At 37.6% G+C, this 20,904-nt stretch overlaps 1 protein-coding gene and 2 long non-coding RNA genes across 6 annotated transcripts; 1 reads left to right on the top strand and 2 right to left on the bottom strand.

The window, feature by feature from the left end:
- Positions 1–812: 812 nt before the first annotated feature.
- On the bottom strand, positions 813–17,173 carry tlcd3ba (TLC domain containing 3Ba). 4 transcript variants are annotated; one of them, XM_065252690.1, is made up of 8 exons: positions 17,015–17,173; positions 16,147–16,293; positions 14,298–14,457; positions 13,751–13,834; positions 5,945–6,167; positions 3,525–3,620; positions 3,083–3,192; positions 813–2,884 (listed from the first exon to the last, which is right to left on the bottom strand). In XM_065252690.1, the coding sequence occupies exons 3-8, from the start codon at positions 14,420–14,422 to the stop codon at positions 2,644–2,646; spliced, it is 879 nt and encodes a 292-aa protein (XP_065108762.1). In that variant the 5' UTR covers positions 14,423–14,457; positions 16,147–16,293; positions 17,015–17,173; the 3' UTR covers positions 813–2,643. The 4 variants fall into 4 exon arrangements, with proteins under 4 accessions (XP_065108762.1, XP_065108764.1, XP_065108763.1 ...); XM_065252692.1 differs by having other exon boundaries at positions 14,298–14,453; XM_065252691.2 differs by lacking the exon at positions 17,015–17,173 and adding an exon at positions 16,598–16,883.
- Positions 8,674–10,113, top strand: LOC135733902 (uncharacterized). The gene is made up of 3 exons (XR_010527051.2): positions 8,674–8,768; positions 9,475–9,611; positions 9,930–10,113. It is a non-coding gene; the product is annotated as an uncharacterized lncRNA (long non-coding RNA).
- LOC135733903 (uncharacterized) lies at positions 9,975–12,230 on the bottom strand. Its single transcript, XR_010527052.2, has 5 exons — positions 11,247–12,230; positions 10,637–10,730; positions 10,409–10,541; positions 10,226–10,326; positions 9,975–10,115 (listed from the first exon to the last, which is right to left on the bottom strand). It is a non-coding gene; the product is annotated as an uncharacterized lncRNA (long non-coding RNA).
- Positions 17,174–20,904: the final 3,731 nt, after the last annotated feature.

Raw genomic sequence — 20,904 nt, 5'->3', positions numbered from 1 at the left:
TTTGTTATTTTTATTGTAAAAAATGATAATCGTTTTGCTAGATAAGACCCTTATGCCTCGTTTGGGATCGTTTATAGTCCTTTGAAACTCCGTTGAAAAAAACTGTTATGTGTTGATTTACGTTAAGTGTTAATTGTTGGTGTCTATTAAAGTCCATTAAAATGAGAAAAATCCTGCAATGTTTTCCTAAAAACATTATTTCTTCTCGACTGAACAAAGAAAGACATCAACATTTTGGATGACATGGTGGTGAGTAAATTATCTGGATTTTTCTTTTAAGAAAATGGAATATTCCTTTAAGGTGAATTCAAATATCAACATTGGCTTTCAGAGATCATGCACCCCCCCCCCCCTTTAAGCCATATATATATATATATATATATATATATATATATATATAGTTGAAGTTCAATAAAAAACACCCAATTTAATATTTTTTCAGTCTTATGAGCATGCTAATGCAGCCAATTGTAATCTTAATGGCTCTTTGACTGTTCACTTATCTAAAAAACAAATGAATCAATAATATTGTAGAATTAAAATGCACATTTTAAGCTATGTGGACACATATTATAAATAATTTAGAAATGACAGAAAACTATAAAAATGATACTGTAAACCTGTAATTTCAAAATATCATTGAGATGAATGGTGCCTCCTTTAGGCATATTAGACTATTCTGGCTTTTTGCCAAATAAGATAAAGGGACAGTTTTAATTTTTTTAAAGAAAACTCTATGGTTATGTTTTGTGCGTGCACGCACACGCGCACGCGCACGCACACGCACACGCACACACAAAAAGGGTCATACACAGCATCACAGCAGAGTATATTTGAGCTGAGAGAATTACAGAACAGTCTTCAGGCAACTACAGGAAAATGAGCCCACTCAGAAGAACATTTACATGTGTATTCATATGTACATTCAGGCCAAATAAATACATAAATTATCAGAATAAATAATAAACAATAAGAAATAAGTTTGAAGATAGTCATTCCTAGCACGATTACATTTTTACCAGTCCCCAAACTACTGTATTTTGCTATAGTTGAAGATACTGGCCATATTAATACCCAACAACGGGCTGTTATCCCTTTAGTGTTGCATTGCCCCAGTGTAAAAACAATCCGGCAGTACTTTAAGTACAGAGTACATTGAAAGCATCATCTCTAAGGCTACATCGATGCCTTTGGGCATAGGCAAAATGAAAACAGTTCTAATGAAGAAGAAAACATGACTAATCTATTCTAAGACTTTAAATGGTGTGATCAAGCCTAACTAAACCCAAGACTCAGATCTGAGATCTGGCTACTCAGTGCTTAAAGTCTCAAACTATCTCACAGACGTGCATGTTTATTTAGCACACCTTCTTATGAGAATTCAGTGCAAGTTTCCTCACGTTACCCCTAAAGAAACCAATAATACTGTTTAACATCATGCTGCCAGCCCCATTTATGTATATAGCAAAACAGGCAGCCAGGCAATAAATGCCTAAGGGAGGTGTTGCTAACCAACACTTTTGCCTTAACCGTGAGAACTGATTGATGTCACTGCACGTCCTTGGTGTACCTCCGATCTTAATGTCCAGGAAGTATTTGAACATTAAAATCGATCTTGTCAGGGTTGAGAACTAAAGTGGTTCTGCTCCCTATACAATGTGCAGATTACAATCACTTCAGACTCGATTTTGTGGTGTGGATCTACATGGAGGTCAAATCTCTAAAAAGGGCTGGCCATCTGCTGTACACTCCTCGTATAAACCGTACAAACCAATAGGCTTGGGTCTGTCTTGGCAACTTCAGCTCGGTTTTCAAGTGCAGCATTTTTTCAACGGACGACTCAGTCCAAGGATCTTAAAAGGATTGGAGTAATGCAGTGCCGATATGCTAATGCATTACCTCAGCGCCGTCCAAATCCTTCAAATCACCCCCTTCTTCTTATAACTGCTGATTCATTATTAAACCATACACAGCCACTTCCATTTTGTTTTTAACTGTGTATTGAGGAAAACAGAAGAAGAGATGGAGAATTTGGAAATGTGGCACCTGGCCATTTTACCACACCAAGGATCTCAGTGGTTGATTTGAGTCTGAAAACGTCTTTCCCCATCCCGTAGCATGTGCAGCTTGCATTTAAACGAATCTACCCGTTATGAGGAATTTAAAAAAATAAAAGTAGATTAACAGATTCTACAGATGTTTAAAATCAATTATGAACTATTCGAAATTCAACATAAATATCAAGAAAATGTATGTACAGATTGACCGAGAAATTGCTGTTCCCTTTTCTGCAACTATAAAGACAAACGAAGAGAGGCAGAATGACTCAAGAGAGGAAATGAGGAGCAATGTATCCACCCTTCCGTCCATCACTTAAACACTGTTTCACCGTATCCATATCCTTTTTTTTGAAGCTTGTATGATAATGGTCATCTACAAATGAAGCACCCTGCAATGCAGCGGATCAGATTTCCTTTAACACCGGAGTTCTGCATGATAAGGAGAAAACAATCTGCTTGGTCTTCTTCTGAAGGAAAAAGTAAAGTTAAATAGTGGCTGTGCACATCTTCACAGTTTATTTGCTGTTATTGGTTAATTATCTGTTATGAGTTAATCTGCATTCGGTTTCCTATCACCATCTCCTCAGTGCGAGTCGCTCTCTCTGGGGCTGTATCCGTTGGCAGGGGACAGGAACGAGGTTTTGGACTCAGAGTCCTTGCTGCTGGGGACCCTTTTGTAGCGCGAAGCTCTGGTAAAGAGGCGGAAGGCGCCCCTGCAGATGAGGCAAAACCAGTAGACCTGCGGGGCCGCGAGGAGTGCTGCACCTGCGTTACATTGCCAGGGCACCGACAGCGGCACCATGTAGAAGGGGATGTTGGCGTACCTGGGATGGGATTGCAAAGACATTCAAAGACACAAATTTTACACAAGTGCACCGACTAATTTTGTTTTTTGACTAGAAAGCTGTCTGGTCATATTAGAGACACTGAGCCAGGTCAGAAAGAAAAAGTGAATAAATCAGTCACAGAAATAAGAGACGTTAACAGACTAAAGGATCGAGTGTGTTAGACAGTGATCATACCTGCCGTAGGCGTAGTAGAGGTAGGGGAAGAGAAGGACTCTGAAGATGAAGAAAGTGACCAGCATAAGAGCTCCATTGACTTTATGAAGGAGAGTGTGTTGCTGCTTGTACTGAGTCAAAAATAAAAAAAGAAGAGAGGAAGACGTAGAGAAAGAACGAGTGTTTAGGCAGAAAAATATTAATAAGCAGATCAGTGCACCCTGATGATTCAACCTCTCCCATGACTAATTTAGCACCTAGTGAAACGGAGTTATACAAGAGATAGAGTTGTTGTAAGTAAACTGGAGAATGAAATGAAAGATAATTTGTAATCATATCAATCATATTAGGATTAATAAGCCTGACAGAGATCACATATACAACTAGAAGAAGAGAGAAACTGATGACCTGTTTATCAAAGAGAGTTTTTAAAAAATAAGAAAAAAGGACATGTGTGCGGTACCTGAATGAGTATTTTTCCCAAGCAAACAGATGGAGTGCTGAGTTCTGCCATGAACATCACACCCTGGAAATAATCTCCTTTACCCTGTCTCCAGAACTACAGAACCAGAAAGAAAAAAAAGAAAAAAGATTTTAAAAAAGAACAAAAAGAGAAGAGAAACAAAAGCGAACAAAAGAAAAAAGAGCAAATGAAAAAAATGAAGAGAAGAGTGAAGAAAGCGAAAAAAAAGCAAGAGAAAGAGAAAAAAAATAGGACAGAAAGAAAAAACAAAAAAACAAAAAAAAAATCAAACAAAAGAAAGAAGATGGGAAAAGATAAAATGAAAGAGTGGGCAAAAGACAGAAAAATAGTAAAGGCAGCAAACCAAAGGTGATAGGAAACAAAATAAAGAGAGCAAACAAAATAAAGAGAGCAAAAAAGAGCAAACGAAAGAAGAAGAGCAAACAAAAGAGAACAAACCCAGAAAGAGCAAAAGAGAGCAAGTGAAAGAAAGAGAGCAAACAAAAGAAAGAGAGCAGATGAGAGCAAACGAAAGAAAGAGAGCAAAAGAGAGCAAACGAAAGAAAGAGAGCAAACAAAAGAAAGAGAGCAAGCAAAGGAAAAGAGAGCAAACGAATGAAAGAGAGCAAGAGAGAGCAAATGAACGAGAGCAAAAGAGAGCAAACAAAAGAAAGAGAACAAACAAAAGAAAGAGAGCAAAAGAAGGAAAGAGTGCAAAAGAGAGCAAACAAAAAAAGAGCAAAAGAGAGCAAACAAAAGAAAGAGAGCAAAAGAGAGCAAACAAAAGAAAGAGAGCAAGCAAAGGAAAGAGAACAAACAAAAGAAAGAGAACAAACAAAAGAAAGAGAGCAAAAGAAGGAAAGAGTGCAAAAGAGAGCAAACAAAAAAAGAGCAAAAGAGAGCAAACAAAAGAAAGAGAGCAAAAGAGAGCAAACAAAAGAAAGAGAGCAAATGTAAGCAAACAAAATAAAACAGCGCAAACAACAGAGAGCGAGCAAAAGAAAGAGAGCAAAAGAGAGCAAATGAAAGAAAAAGAGCAAAAGAGAGCAGACGAAAGAAAGAGCGCAAAAGAGAGCAGACAAAAGAAAGAGAGCAAGCAAAAGAGAGCAAACAAAAGAAAGAGATCAAAAAAGAGCAAACGAAAGAAAGCGATCAAAAAAGAGCAAATGAAAGAAGAAGAGCAAACGAAAGAAAGAGAGCAATCAAAAGAGAGCAAACCAAAGAAAGAGAGCAAAAGACAGCAAACAAAAGAAAGAGATCAAAAAATAGCAAACGAAAGAAAGAGATCAAAAAAGAGCAAATGAAAGAAGAAGAGCAAAAGAGAGCAAACGAAAGAAAGAGAGCAAACAAAAGAAAGAGAGCAAGCAAAGGAAAAGAGAGCAAACGAATGAAAGAGAGCAAGAGAGAGCAAATGAACGAGAGCAAAAGAAGGAAAGAGTGCAAAAGAGAGCAAACAAAAAAAGAGCAAAAGAGAGCAAACGAAAGAAAGAGAGCAAAAGAGAGCAAACAAAAGAAAGAGAGCAAATGTAAGCAAACAAAATAAAAGAGCGCAAACAACAGAGAGCGAGCAAAAGAAAGAGAGCAAAAGAGAGCAAATGAAAGAAAAAGAGCAAAAGAGAGCAGACGAAAGAAAGAGCGCAAAAGAGAGCAGTCGAAAGAAAGAGAGCAAGCAAAAGAGAGCAAGCAAAAGAGAGCAAACAAAAGAAAGAGATCAAAAAAGAGCAAACGAAAGAAAGAGATCAAAAAAGAGCAAATGAAAGAAGAAGAGCAAACGAAAGAAAGAGAGCAATCAAAAGAGAGCAAACGGAAGAAAGAGAGAAAACAAAAGAGCGCAAACCAAAGAAAGAGAGCAAAAGACAGCAAACAAAAGAAAGAGATCAAAAAATAGCAAACGAAAGAAAGAGATCAAAAAAGAGCAAATGAAAGAAGAAGAGCAAAAGAGAGCAAACGAAAGAAAGAGAGCAAACAGGAGCGCAAACGAAAGAAAGAGAGCAAAGAGAGCAAACGAAAGAAAGAGGGCAAACGAGATCAAATGAAAAAAGAAAGCAAACAAAAGAAAAAAAGAAAGAGTTGTATAAGATTAGGTCAGTAATATCAGAGCAGAAGTGTTGCAGAGGTTCTCAGGTCTTATCAGTCCAGAACACTCAATGCCATTACAGTGTGGCTAATGCCAGCTTGCTGCACTGCTGCTGACACAGCAACAGTTACCATGACTACAGATGGAGAGTGATGGAGAGCATAATGACCGGGTGAAACACACAGGCCCGTTCAAGACAAGTTTGACTCAGCCATACTTTAAGCCACCCACGGATCATGATCCCATCAAATCACTTTAAACAGTCATTAAGCCAAAAGAACTGGCACTACACTCAAAACCACCACATATATATGTGTATCCATACAGCCCTCATCCGACTCACCACAGAGACAGGGAAACAGACGGTAACCATGACGACGTGGTGCAGGACCATAAGGAACTCTCTGCGCAGGTAGCCACCGATGGCTGATCTCATTGGTTTGGTCTCACTCTCCTCCTCGTGATCTTTGACCTGAAGCTTGTACCAGTGGCACATGAACATGGCGTAGATGTCATAGATGAAGTATGGGACTGCAAAGAGGATATAGCTGCTGGTGAGCCAATGCCTGGACAGAGAAAGAGACAGCAATATGAGCATGAAAGAATGCCAAAAAGAAACTTCCAAACCTGGTGCAATATGTTAAAATCAAAATGTGGACACAAATTAGATTTGAAAATTTTGGCTGCCGCTCATTTTTGGCAAATGACAGATTCTGACTTAGTTTACTTAATGTGTCCAATCCTGCTCCTGGAGGGCCGGTGTCTCTGCAGAGTTTTATTCCAACCCTAACCAAACACACCTGATCCAGCTTATAGAGGTCTTACTAGGCAGACTAGATACTTTGAGGCAGGTGTGTTGAGGGAAGTTTTAGCTAAACTCTGCAGGCCCTCCAGGACCGACTTTGGACACCCCTGACTAAAACTGTAGTGAAAAGTTTTTTAAAGATTTGATTTATTGTCTTTTACTAGTCAGAGAAGTAATACAGGTGTAGGACAACATGATCACCAAATTTTCATTTTTGGGTGAACTAGTCCTTACATAATTTGACTTGCAAAACAAGCCTGTCCCCAGCTCGAGCCCTGGCTAGGTCAGGTGGCCTTTTCTTTGTGAAGTTTGCATGTTCTCTCTGTGTCAGCGTGGGTTTACACCGGGTACTCCTGTTTCCTCCCACAGGCCAAAAACATGCAGGGTAGGTGAATTAGAGAGGTGTATGGATTAACCAGTTTTCGCCATGAATATAGCCATAAATGCTAAAATGGCATTTGAGGGGACACTTCAGACTTTTTTAAGATGTCAAATAAATCTTTGGTGTCTCCAGAGTGTGTATGTGAAGTTTTAGCTCAACATATCATATAGATAATTAATTATAGCATGTTAAAATTGCCACTTTGAAGGTTTGAGGAAAAATGTGCTGTTTTGGGTGTGTCCCTTAAAATGCAAATGAGCTGATCTCTGCACTAAATGGCAGTGTCGTGGTCGGATAAGTGCAGATTAAGAGGAGATAATTTACCCTCCAGACTTATAAGTAGTTCTGGTCATATGGATTGCATGTAGTTATACTATAGTACAACAAATATCACATAAGATTGTCACGTTAACTACTTGGTTAAGTGAAGCCTTATACCTGAGCAAATCACATACATGCAAATAAGTCACATGAATATGCAAATCATAAATGTAGTGGTATTAAAGGTGCAATTTGTAAGATATTTGCAGTAAAATGTCCAAAAACCACTAGGCCAGTGTTATATATTTTGTCCAGCTGATTACTATCAATATCTGTAATGTTTTCAACTACTTGTAAATCATGAGAAAATTTCCATTCAAAACATTGACACGGGGCAGTGCAGTCTCCTGTCAATGACGTTAATATCCATGTGACCCTTTGTCACCGCCATTAATGACGTAAACCACATGACAACAGTGGTCGAGCTCGAAAAAATAAAATGGCGGCCAAGGAAGCAGCTGGAGCACAAATTTAGTGAAAATAAACGTATATTTTCACTTTTTAAGCATTTTAATTGCATTTCTAGCGAGAAATTAGTATTGTAGTTTTCAAATATGTGATTAGTTATCACAAAGGCGCTCTCTGTTTATATTTCAAACACGCTGCCTTTGAAGTGCTTCGGAAAGCCTTTCTCTGAGCGGCCTTCAGGCCTCCGAGGCTGAAGTCATTAACTCAAGAGGCAGCGAGGCAACAAGTCCTCACTGCCTTGAGTTTTCGAACGCAGCGAGCCAGTGTTGTGGACAAATGCGGAACTATGCGATAGCGCCTGTCGGACTACGCGCTTACTTATGAACTTATGGATATCTCTGTACCGTCTGCCGCTGGTTGTGTCAGCTCCTGTAAGCGTACGGGCCAACCAAATGACCCAAGAAGAGTTTGGAACAAAACGAGGGAGGATCAATTTGTTGTTGCATTATCTGGATGGAGAGAGCTTCACAACAACATTTAACTAGACCGAGATTCTGATCCTGCTTGTGTTTTACGCGATGGGTGATTTGTTTTGATTCGTAACCCTTCAAAAAACGTATGCTATTATATTGATCACAACATTAGTGTGTAGATTGTAATCAGCGCGTCTTCCCGCGGACGAAATGCACATCAAAGGTATTGTACAGCAATATAAATGGTCATTTTAAAGAGCACCAATTATGCTAATAAATTAGCACGTTAGCACGTTATTGCAATATCCCATAGTACATACATGTTATTAAAACTTGAACTAATGCATTGTGAGTCTTATAAATTGCTTACATACCTCACCGATTTCTGCATGTCTGGAAAACGCTCGGTTTAGTTCCTGTCTCCGCCTCCCAAAATGTCTAGTGTAATCGGATTGGTCAGATGACTACTCAACTGTTATTGGTCAGCTGGGTTCGGCTTGTGTTTGAAAGGTTACGCCCCTGACTACGCGTGGGTTGACACAGATTCTGACTGAGAGTCACAGCCTCAGAGGCATCGTAAACAAGCGTTATATTTCTCTATAAACGATGGTGTCTGTACTGCCTTACCACTTCGAGCTCGATCCAGAGAGTTCAGACGGCCGTTACGATATAAACGATCTCCGTCAATGAACGCGATTGGATTTAACTTTTTTAGGTGTCCTTAGCTCTGCCAGAATGCTAAACGAAGACGAAAATGTGTTGCAAAGACATCCAAAAGGTAATTATAACGTACTACATAACTATATGGAAACACCAAATGTAGCACATAGAAAGTATTTTTTGAAATGATTATAAAACGATTTCACTTGGTAATTTCTACATTATTTTACTCTAGTAAAATTTATTATAAGACTGCTTACATACTGTATTACTGTGCAAACTATATGGAAACACCAAATGTAGCACATATAAAGTATTTGTTGAAATGATTATAAAACGATTTCACTTGGTAATTTCTACATTATTTTACTATAGTAAACTTAATTATAAAATACTGCTTACATACTATTTTACTGTGCAAACTATATGGAAACACCAAATGTAGCACATAGAAAGTATTTGTTGAAATGATTATAAAACGATTTCACTTGGTAATTTCTACATTATTTTACTCTAGTAAAATTTATTATAAGACTGCTTACATACTGTATTACTGTGCAAACTATATGGAAACACCAAATGTAGCACATATAAAGTATTTGTTGAAATGATTATAAAACGATTTCACTTGGTAATTTCTACATTATTTTACTATAGTAAACTTAATTATAAAATACTGCTTACATACTATTTTACTGTGCAAACTATATGGAAACACCAAATGTAGCACAAAAAAAGTATTAATTGAAATGAATGTTAGTTCTACATTATTTTACCATGGTAAACTTTATTATGAAAGACTGTGCTATGTTTTTACTTACTAGGTTTTAAGGAGAATGCAACAGGTTCCAGGGCCTCTTACCTGCGTGATTCATCATCCAGGTTTTGCACAAATTGTCTAAATCCCTACACACAGAACATTTATTGTACCGACTATAAGCCTTTGAGGCGCAGGACTAGAGTAAGTTTTATTACATTTTTAAACCAATAACACTAAAGTATCATTATAGTAACAAAGTACCCAAAAGAACAAAAGATGTAACTTTAAAGAAAATATAAAAGTCAGTCAAAAGTTTATTTATTACAAATATATATTTAAATGTTAAACAATATACAAATAAACATACTTTAGTAACCATATTGTGCTCTTCTTTCAAAAATTGTTCAATTCACTTCTTACAGCTATCTATTCAGATAAATGGCATATCAAAGCTTTGTCAGCTGATGCTATCTAAGATGACACTTTAGGGTTATCATCCTGTCGTGTGTTGTTCTCCAGATACGCTTGGAGCTTCCTGATCGGAATGTTGGCTTCCGACGACCCCTGCACTGAAGATGGCATGCAATCACGTCCTCCTTTGAAGGTCTCTCAAACTGTGATGCCAGGTCCATTGGAATCGGGGTTTCCTTCAGCTTATCTTCAAATACCTCATCAAACACAAGCCTGATCACATCATCCACATAACTGTACAAATATTGCGGTCAATAAATCTTTTGTTTTGATCATTTATTTCCCTGCTTCATACATTAAGTTTTTAATTATGAATGTATTTGAAATAAAACATTACTGCTTACGGTATGTCATTTGTGTGTTTTGGGAACATAGCCTTGTACTTTCCCTCCCCTGCTTTTGTTACGGCTTGGTGACATTGTAATGGATGGCTGCAAGGTACAACCTGTAAAAATATAAGCAAGCATAAATTTATTGTAAAAGTAAATACTACTTTATTTAACACAGTTACTAAAATACTTAAATACCTGCATAGCATTCCAATAAATGAGAAAATCAAATTTTTTTGCTGCAAATCTGAAATCTCAGGCTACGGACGGCAAAGGCATCCACTGATGATGGTGATGGAAACATTGTGAAACGATGCTACTGCCTGGGTTCCTATTATTATGCAGAGAAAAATAACTTTATCATCATCAGTTATACATTTAAGACTGGTAGTGGTTTCACTAGCTAAATACATATGTGTTACACACCTTTGCTCCTCATATGCCAGTCTGACTCCTTGTACTGTGTGTAATGATGTTGCATGTTTGCATACAGTGTAGAAGGATGTGTCCAGCTGCGAATCTAAGATATAGACAAATAAAACAAACATGTATTCAGTCAAAAAGACATATTATAACAATAGAGTACAACGACTATAACTCGTTAGACTATTCATTAAAACGTAAATGTATTACATGTTACATGGCCCAACATTAGCAACACACATTACGTGTTTACTTCGTTTCAAAATCTAAGAAAGCTTCAAGTAAAAACAAAAGTAAAATACATATAACTTTAAACAAATCATCTGTACTTAGAGTTTCTTGAGTTTGATCATGAGAACAAATTTTACCGGTAACAGTTTAGCTGGTAACTTAGCAAGTTTGTAAACATGTCTTAACCAACATCGATAAAAAAACGATAGTCTGCATAATTCAACATACACGTGTGTAAATATGGTACGTTGTTTATGAAATACAGTATTACAACACAAAACAGTTCGCTTGCAAGCTTAGCTCTACACGCACATTATGTAAATCTCCGGTTACCGGTTACGTAATGTACAGTAAAAGGCAAATAATAAACGTGAATACTTACAGCCTGTGATCCAGAAGTGCACAGTAATCCAACTTTCAGAAGGAGACGTCCAGGTTCGGTTCATGAGAAGCAGTTATTGTGAAAACTCCGTGAACAACTTCTGACTGGATTTTTCCGGAACCGTATTAAACATGATGTCCTCTGTGGAAGTCCATAAAGTGCTATTTTGCCCTCGCATCTAAAGAGACAGCGTCTACTCGAGAGATGTAATCGCTTAAACAATGAAACAAGAGTTTGCAAACAGAGTCAAAGCAGGGACTCACAACCTCCGCCATTTTAGCTCTCTTCTGACTCGGCGCTCCCCACCCCACCCTCGTCTTTGAGGGCGTACCCAAGCAAAGCAGAGAGGGCTGAACTATGATAATGTTGGTCTTATCTACGTCACTAATCCCAGGAAGTAAACTGTTGCCTACAATCCGAGTGTTTTTTGTAGTCCTCGAACGTTAGAGACGATAACTCGCGTCATCGTTTTCTTTGAGGTATGTACTTTTTGAATATCGTTAGCATGTACTAATGCACACTTACACACAAAAGGATGTTTAAAAACGTGTATCCCATAATAGGTGCTCTTTAAGACACTTCACAATAAGATTTGTACTGTCAATACATTATGTCAAAAATCATTGTAGATTGTAAGTTGAAAACTTAATTCTGTGCTGTGTTTACCATCGAATTTCGGACTAATACTGTAATATCAATATGACTAACAATTTCGTTTTGAACATCCCATATAAACTTACATAATGAAATAAACGATGTCATCAAACGCAACATTTATAAGACTTGATTACCTTACGTGATTTCTCGTTCGCGTCTGATTGATGGCCATCAGTGGTTGAGTTAAAGACTACAAATCCCATAATTCCACGTTGCTTCAGAGCGTCAGTAAACAACATCATTGTTATTGTTTGATCTGGCGCCATCTAGCGGCGAAAATAATACAAACTGCATCTTTAAACTATTTAAAAAAGCATTGCAACAAATAAGGTTTCTTTACCTACTTAAAAAAAAAATCAACCCAGACAGATAATTTAGACAAAAATACAGAAATACATAATTAAATTATTTTACAGATTTATTATCACAGCTGTACCAAAATACTTAATTTTAAAAAGTTTAAAACCTATTTTGACTGATACCCATCACAAAGGCAAATTCTTTTGCTTTGACTCAACTCATATCTACAGTTCATAGGTTTCCCATCATTCGCCATCTGCTGCATCGACAAGACAGAACCCAAGTAATTGAGTTTACTTGGTTAAAATCATTAACCAAACCCAATTTCTTTGACCCATTTCAGCTGCCGTTCTTCATTAACTTGAGTGTCTTCGGGGCGTGACACAAAACAAACACGACACACAGCTAAACACAAGATAAATGATTTACATCATTAAGTGACAAATTCAATTAATTTCAAGCCAATCGCTTTCCACAAACCATCTGTGCAAACACATCAAGTGAGTTTTATTTTAAAGAGTGTCATTTATGCAGAAACCCATTCAGAAACTCCATAGATTCCTTTGGAAAAATGTACCACTATTATAACATTAAAACAAAAGCATGCAAACCAGCTTAAGGGGCGGTTCACATTTCATGTCTTTTGCATGCGCAAATACGTTATTTTGAATGAAGTTCGGGAGGAGCATGGTCATGTAATCCAACCAATCAGCGCAAAGAGATGTCTATATATGGTCATCCCTCACCTCTGTCCCGTGACAGAATTCCTCCTCCACCCCATCCGCCTCGCTCTCAGCTAGTACATTTATCCCAGTTAAAGAGGGAGGAGTACTCTGGGTTCGGGCTAAAATTCCAAGCTCAGAGCCCTCCTCTCGGGACAGCACATCAAATATGCAAATATGCTAGGGTAATATCTCACTACCGTATTGATTACATGTTAACGCCTGAAACTCGTGAAATGTAGACATGCAAGTGTGCTCAAATAGAGAGCGACAACCTCTTTTATCCAGATGCATCAGGCTACAGCGAGTTGAAAATTCTTTAACTTTTCAGAATGCCGCATCGAAAGTGCGTTTAATAGAAAAATGAAATTGAAGACTGTTCACGGAGACTTGAATTATAAACCACTGACTAGATCAGTCACTAGTATCAAGATGTTAAGAGCATCTTGCAAATCCCTCTATTTCCCCAAGCGACTGTGCCACATAGGATTTACAGACAGAAACTAATTAGGTTGAGAGCCTAATTAGATTACACTGAAACAAGGTGTGCATCCGAGAAATGTGTGCATTCTTAGAAACTCAAGAGTGTAGGGAATACTTCCCACTCCCACACATCTGGGAATAATACCATACAAATCCGAGAAATCTCTGTTGTATACATCAGACTCACCAATGCAAAGACGCAAGACAGAAACATGCACAGGGGAATACAAATGCTGTGTTACACATACTGGAAACCTACATTAACATCAACATATATTTTTGAAAGCACACATTAAACCAAGTTTTATTTAATCTCTTAAACAATCATAAAATATTACTTACTGGTCCTCGATAATGTCTTTGCAAGAGCAGGCAATGATAAACCCAGCAGAGGATGCCATAATGGCTTGAACAGAGGACACCAGTCTAAAAGAGATAGACATCAGCATCAACGTAGGGGTTTAAAAGGAAATAGGAGGTATTGTAAAACATATAGTCATTTGAACAAAATATAGACACATTACCTCTCCTTGCTAAGCAAAAAGCTCATCAATACATCAAAGAGTAGAGAGCATTTGAACTAAAAGCCTCCATAAAGCTCAATTGTAAAGAGACAGGGTTAAATAACCCTGTAAATGACTTTACTGGAGACTATAAACATGCCATATTGACTGGTAGCTGCTGAATTTGCAACTTTTAAGATTAAAAATTCATATATAAAGAAAGATGACTTGAACTTTCACATTGCTTATAACAGAAGCCAGAAAAACATATTCAAAGTTCTCTTATTAAATAAGATGTTATGATCTTCATTAGCGCACTAGCTAAAAAAGTAAATAAAAACGAGGTATCTCTCAACATGCCTCAAATTCCTTAGCCATTTTTTTACCTGGATGAGACGATGACAGCATCCTTCTCGCTCCACCTGAGCCGCGGAGCATGTTTTAGGATTCGCTTGGACAGGAGAAAAAGGCCTGGGAAAAATATGGAGCCAGCTGCAAGGATGCTCAGCATAATCCCGGGAAATGTTGCTCAACTTTACTATCTGTCTAAAGAGAATAATTAATATGTGTCAGATAAAATCTTAGACTCAACAAACCATATTAGATCTAAATATTCCCTATATATTTTTGGAAAAGGACAATACACTATATAAAGACCACAGGTACTCCATCCCTTCAGTGGCCTTGCTATTACATTGTAAAGAATCCTTCATTTGTTCCGGATGACCGAGGTTTAAATGACATATGTCCAATCCATATTTATATTCAAGCAGAAGCAACTAGATTGTGTCAGGGGTGGGGGGGGGGGGTTGTACTAAAATAGACATGGGAAGGATTAGCAAGCATGAGATTTACAAAGATTACCACAGGGAGAGAGGGAGGGGAGGGAATGAGGGACACCAAGAAGAGAAAGAAAGAGTTAAAGGGTGGAGGCGTTTATTTTGTGGTACAGCAGAGGGTAACCTTATATGAGAAGGAGGGGTAAGCTAATGTATTATTCCTGTTAATGCTACAATGGGATGTAATTAACTGAATCTGTAAATAAATAAATAGATATGTAATCTGTGAAAATCTGAATATGGAATCAATAACGCACTGAATCTGGAATCTGTGAATAACAGAATCTGTAAATTACTAGATCTGAATAATGTGAATATCTGAATAAGGAATCTGTGAATAACTAAATCTGGAATTCCCAGCAAAAGATTCAAACAAGACTTATGGCACATGCCATTTTCACCATGCTACATAGTAGCCTATGTGATGCACAGACATTACTAAACCAAGTGATGCGTTGCAGCCACGAGAAATAACATGACAGGACTTTATATCACAGACATGCACTATATTGTTCTTTGTTATTCAATATCCAGGGGTTTGTTTGAATGGATCAGGATGCAACTGAATAAACTGCGGAAAAGAAGTCGAGTTTTACACAGCGACATATTTCGTAATGAAAACACAGCACAAACACAACCCATGCTGTTTTTAATCTCCAACAAACTCGCGTCTAATTAAAAGTCGCTTTTGTCTTAACAATTTAACTGTTACGAAACCCTCCGACGGTCGCTAACGTTACGTCATGTCAGGTCACACAGCGCGCCTCTGATTATTCTCCGTGATGCAAGCGAGCGTGTGCAATAACCGAAAACGTTTTAATAGATGCTGATCAAGCAAAAAAAGTGTCAAAATTGCTACCTTTAGCGCTAGCAGGCTAGCGACATCCATCCTATTGTCTCCTCGCCAGCGGTCCAGCAGCACGTGAGCCAGAGGAAAGCTCGTGTGGACCTCTAGCTAACAGGTTGTAGGCGATAGGCCCAGGCGATGTGTGCTGGTTTACCACAGCCAGTAATAAATCGCTTTACCTCCCCACATGATTTGTGGGGGAAACTAATTGCTAGCGGGGAGGCGCACCGACGACCCCCAACGCGGACGAGCACGATATCGTGCACAAACCGCGATCTTGGACTATGCAAACATTTGCCCTTTAAAAACAGCGCCAGCGTGTTGCTTTAAGACACTGATAACAATAAGCATTTACATTGTATACATTGTTTTCAAGCTTTACGTTTTCTTCATCAATTTGTGTGCTCCCGAAATTGAGCCCATTATCTTTTGCGCAGCTGCAGGAATCCTGTAAGCATGACGGGAAGGGGATTTTACATAAAGCTGGGACAGGTGGGGTGGATGATAGGAGAGGGGGAGATGCAAGCCAAAAATAAAGGCAAACATTACATTGGGGTTGAGCAGCGTCGGATCCAAGGCAGGACGATCCTGTCACAGTCTTGCTGAATTTAGATCACACGGATCGGGCCGCACCTGTGAGACGGTCCTCATGATGTTGTTGATCCCAGAGTGGTTCACAGTGTGGTATGACTGCGCCTGTCAGGAAAATACACAAAATAACTAGAGACGCGTTTTAAAGGACATCTGTTTACTGAATCAAAGTAGTAATGCTAAGTTCGTCTGCCGAGCCGTCCATCCTCATCCACCCGTTTGCCTGCACTGTGACCGCGTTTTGCATCCCCACATGCAGAAGAGCTGATCTGAGTCCACCTGGACTGTGCAAAGCTATTAACTAAAGCTGCAGCAGGTCAAAAACTGCGGTGGTTAGATATCACCACACTAATATTAGCCTTGCAAATTACTTATGTAAATAAAAAAATCTAGTCCGGAGAGCGGATACCTGTGCCAGATGGATGGGGAGAGAAGCAGGTATCTAGGCAACCACTTTGGTCCCCGGTTCTGCATCTCTGAACACCTCAATAGGATTAGACAAAACAAGCGGAAACCGCAGAAAGCTGGGTGTGTGGAATGACTCGTATTTGACTACAAAACATGTGCAAATGCTGAACCAAATTCCGAAAGTTATCTAAATAATGGCGTTATTCTAATTCGCCAGTATGCAAACTGTGGCCCCGTGCGCCCGGAGAAAGGATCGCGCTAGCTTTCATGCTAGTGCTGTGCTAACGTGACTCAGAGCATCGCTGATTGGACAAACACAGCCGTTTAATTCGTGTCTTTCCATATTATTGTTAATTCGCATACGATGGATAAGTCTGAAAATATTAAATAGACAGGTAAAACAGTCAATTTAACTTACTGTACATCACTCTTGGTCCAGATATTGCGTCTTTTTGGACTAGCCTCGGTCCCAAATGTGTTGACAAGAGATTAATTTTACTTTTAAATCTGCACCGCGACTCTTAGTAACTTTCCTGCGATTGGTTGTTTGTGGGGGACGCGACGGAATTACCCTCCGTTGATTGGGTTAGGGTTTGACTGACAGTTAATTTGACCAATGGAGAGGGAAAACAAAGTGACCTGATAGTGCTAGTCCGCAATAACTATTGGGTCATTTGATGTGACATGCATATTTTTGTGCCCGGAGGCTTTATAAATGTATTAATAACTTGATATATTTATGACATGTGTCATTTTATTTCATAAAATCTATTTAGTTTAAATTCATTTTCAGTATTCTTTAATAATAATATACATAAAAAATGTGTTTCTCTAACTTGTAAAATGGCAGGCTACTGTCCATACAAATTAGAAGTTAAAAAATTTGTGTTGAAATGATTAAAAATGACAAAATATAATAATTTAGCATTTGAATTTTTTTTTACATACTTCCCTATACATTTTTTTTCACAAATATCAGTGTTTGTTGGGATGTTATGATAATTTAAAGTGCACCTATTTCATTGCTTAAAAACAAAGTTATTTTGTATACTTGTATATAATAAGTATATTTGGTATAATACAATGTGTTTGCGTGGTTTATGGTTAAAAAACACATTATTTTCCACATGCAGTTCATTTTTGTAATTTCCTGATTTCACACTCTTCCTGAAACGCACTGATTTTTTTTACAAAACTCATTGATTTGAAAAGCGCTGTGTCCCTGATTGGGCAGCTAATCCATACGTTGTGATTGGCCTGAATACCTCTGCCGTCAGCCTGAAATGTGACGCTCCTTACCATGTTTAAAAGATTCACTCACAATGCAATGCTGACAGAAGTTAACTTACAGGCTGTGAGTCTGAAGCGGGAGGAATAATGATAATGCCGGTATTTACTACATCACCAATCCCAGGAAGTAAACTGTTGCCTGCAATCCGTGTGTTTGTTGTAGTCCAAGAAGAAAGATTTACGTTGGAGACGATAACTCGCATCTTTTGCATATCGTTAACATGTACTAATACACACTTACACACCATAGGAAATGTAAAATCGTGAATCAGTTAATTGGTGCTCTTTAACAACTTTTGTCCAACAATTTGGATGTTCTCAAATGTCAAGGTACAACCGCAATCATGGGTCTTTTATTATGAAGTTAACAAGGGTAAACAGTAAACATGATCACATCATCCAGTTAACCCCTTGTGGTGCAACCAGGAAGTCAAACGGTGCAACTGCTGTGAATGCCCCCAAGAAATAAAAAACATTTAGCTAAATCATTTTTAAAAGGTAATATTTTAGTTTTAATAAATGCAAGTTGAGGATGTCTATAATTGTTATTATATATATTTTTAAATGATTGTATGGTTCCCAAATGTAAGTTTTATCCTAAAGTTGTTTTTACATCTTTAAACTATTTTCAGTATTATGATGATAAATGGCACTAACAAACAAATAATTAGCATAACACAGGGAGCGCATTAAAACTTATCTGGCAAATAGACAATGATTAGTTGCACTGACTTTATATTTGAATGAGTTTATCAAAAATATTGTAAAAAATCATTAAAGTTTAATAAAATGTATCTATTAAACATATTGTTCCAGACTCAAAAATACATTTTTATGGTACATTTTTATTGTCATCATTGTTGTTTCAGAAGTCGATGGTATAAATTCATATAATTTTTTGTTTGCATAATTTATTTTCATATTACACGTAGTAAGTGTAGTTATCACACATTTTTGATAATTGAGATATACTACTTTTGTAATTTACTAACACCATCTTTAGCAGGTGCATGTTATTTACAATAAACATGTGTGCCCTTAAAATAAATCAATCATATTTTAGTAAATTGAGTTGAGAAATCTCTGGCAACAACATGGCAAATTGACTTAATTAAGGCATGAACTAAACCTTTCACACAATTTTTTTTAATTATAATGAGATGCAGAGTCAAAGTTTCCAGTGTCTGTTTCTTTAATATTTCTTTTACCCTAATCCACTTTTCTTTTTTTCTTAAAAACTTCAAGTATTTGTTGTGAACACAAAAGTCCAAAAACTTTTTTCTTCTAAAATGCAAAGACAGAAAAGAAAATCTAATAAAACAGTTAACAGATAATAATAATAACCATCTTAAAACAACCGGTCAATCATATTTTCAAAGCCATAATAGTCATTAACACGAATATCAAGTTTTCAGCATCTTAAAAATGGCTAACATCTATCTTACGACTAAAGAAATTCACCATTTACTTAAAATTTTCACTTTCTGCATCTCGTCAGTCGGCAAGACGAAAATGACTACACCAACCCATTGATATTCTTTGTTTTGTCTCTACTCTGCTAGATTTCTACCAACACAATAGCAAAAGTGGTCATAAAACAATTAAAACAAAATGAAAAAAAAAAAACTAAAATTGGTCACAATACATGAAAGCAAAACCTAAAAGAACCAAATATGTTCCTACAATAAAATTAATAGCAACAGCACATTCAAAGTTTCTAAAATAAAACTCCTAATGCACCGCAATTGCAAATCCAACTGAAGTCTTTACATACATGCATTATTGATGAGGAACAAGCATGAGACGTCCAATCGTGACCTAAGCTTTGTTGCCGCCTAGTGGTAGGAGGCAAGCATTTACAGTACTGGGCATTTGAGTATTAAGCCTCCTACAATAATAACAAAGAGCACCAGTGATTGCCTGTATACAATAACTCTGCCTGGATATAAGTCTTGTGTGTCTACAGTCTAGTCCATATTCTATAATATGAAACCTGAGCTCTAGACGTGTTGCTTAAACAAATGAGTCAGGGAGGTTATGGAGGTATCAAACAAACAAACAGCAGCATTTCCCCAACTAAAACTCATCCATCAGCCACTGTCCCGCCAATCCCTCGCTCTAAAGAAAGGAGAAACGTACATTGATTGAGAAATGGAGAAAAAGAGAGCGATTGTAGTTCAGTGGAGTGGCTCAATATACTTGACGTCATTCGACTATTACAGTACATTTCGGATAAATGATTGGGTTCAGTCTGTACACACCAGCCCATCGAACTGTGGGCCTATTGAGGTAATGAAATATTTGAAAGTACAACACTGCACATTTCCTAAATTCTCTGAAAGCATACATGTTTTCAAAAAAATACACACAGACCAGATGTCCCGCTCACGCCTTCGTGAATTAGACACACCTGGTCTGCCTAACACAAACACCGAACAAAACGGACAAGACGACAATAAATTAAAAACAGAAAATAAATAAGATCCAACCAGAAAACTTGTGTATCTTCTCTGTTCACCCAATAAGAGAACTGGATACTGGTGTCAATCTTGTTTGGTCCTAAGAGGAGGGTGGGGCATCAGGTGGAAAAAGTCTTTGTAAACGACACAAACCTCTGAATCACAGATAAGGTATATGCTAAAAAAGCAAGTACAGGATACAAATCACCCATATACAGCATTCTAACTAATGCATTTGATCAAGGATCATTTGCACAGGGGATGCAATCCTCACTATAAAAATATGGAGAGGTAAGAACAGAATAAACTCTAAACTTAAAAAATGTACAAGCAAAGAAAAAAGCAGGGAATGCTAAAAATGTATGAGAGAGAACATAACAAAATGAGAAGACTTTTGGATCTTTTGGTTACCAAGATATTAAAAATAAAACCTAAGAACCCGCAAAAGAAACACAGTGATAAAAGTCTATAAACAGACAGTTCAGATACACACTGGCAGACTCAAGATGGCCGCGAGAGTGCGATGCAATAGGCCTGTGGACCATGTCATCTTATCATC

This window comes from Paramisgurnus dabryanus, chromosome 3 (genome assembly GCF_030506205.2).
Source record: "Paramisgurnus dabryanus chromosome 3, PD_genome_1.1, whole genome shotgun sequence".
NCBI lineage: Eukaryota > Metazoa > Chordata > Actinopteri > Cypriniformes > Cobitidae > Paramisgurnus > Paramisgurnus dabryanus.
Note: the sequence above shows the minus strand (reverse complement) of the source record. Positions and strands in the feature narration are given on the sequence as shown.

Bases quoted from the DNA above. Each gene is read 5' to 3' on its own strand.
- tlcd3ba (XM_065252690.1), bottom strand. From the start codon at position 14,422: ATGCTGAGCATCCTTGCAGCTGGCTCCATATTTTTCCCAGGCCTTTTT. The intron at 13,835-14,297 runs GTAAAAAAATGG...TATCTCTTTTAG, and splicing joins GCTGTCATCGTCTCATCCAG to ACTGGTGTCCTCTGTTCAAG. The intron at 3,193-3,524 runs GTACCGCACACA...TTTTTGACTCAG, and splicing joins TGGGAAAAATACTCATTCAG to TACAAGCAGCAACACACTCT.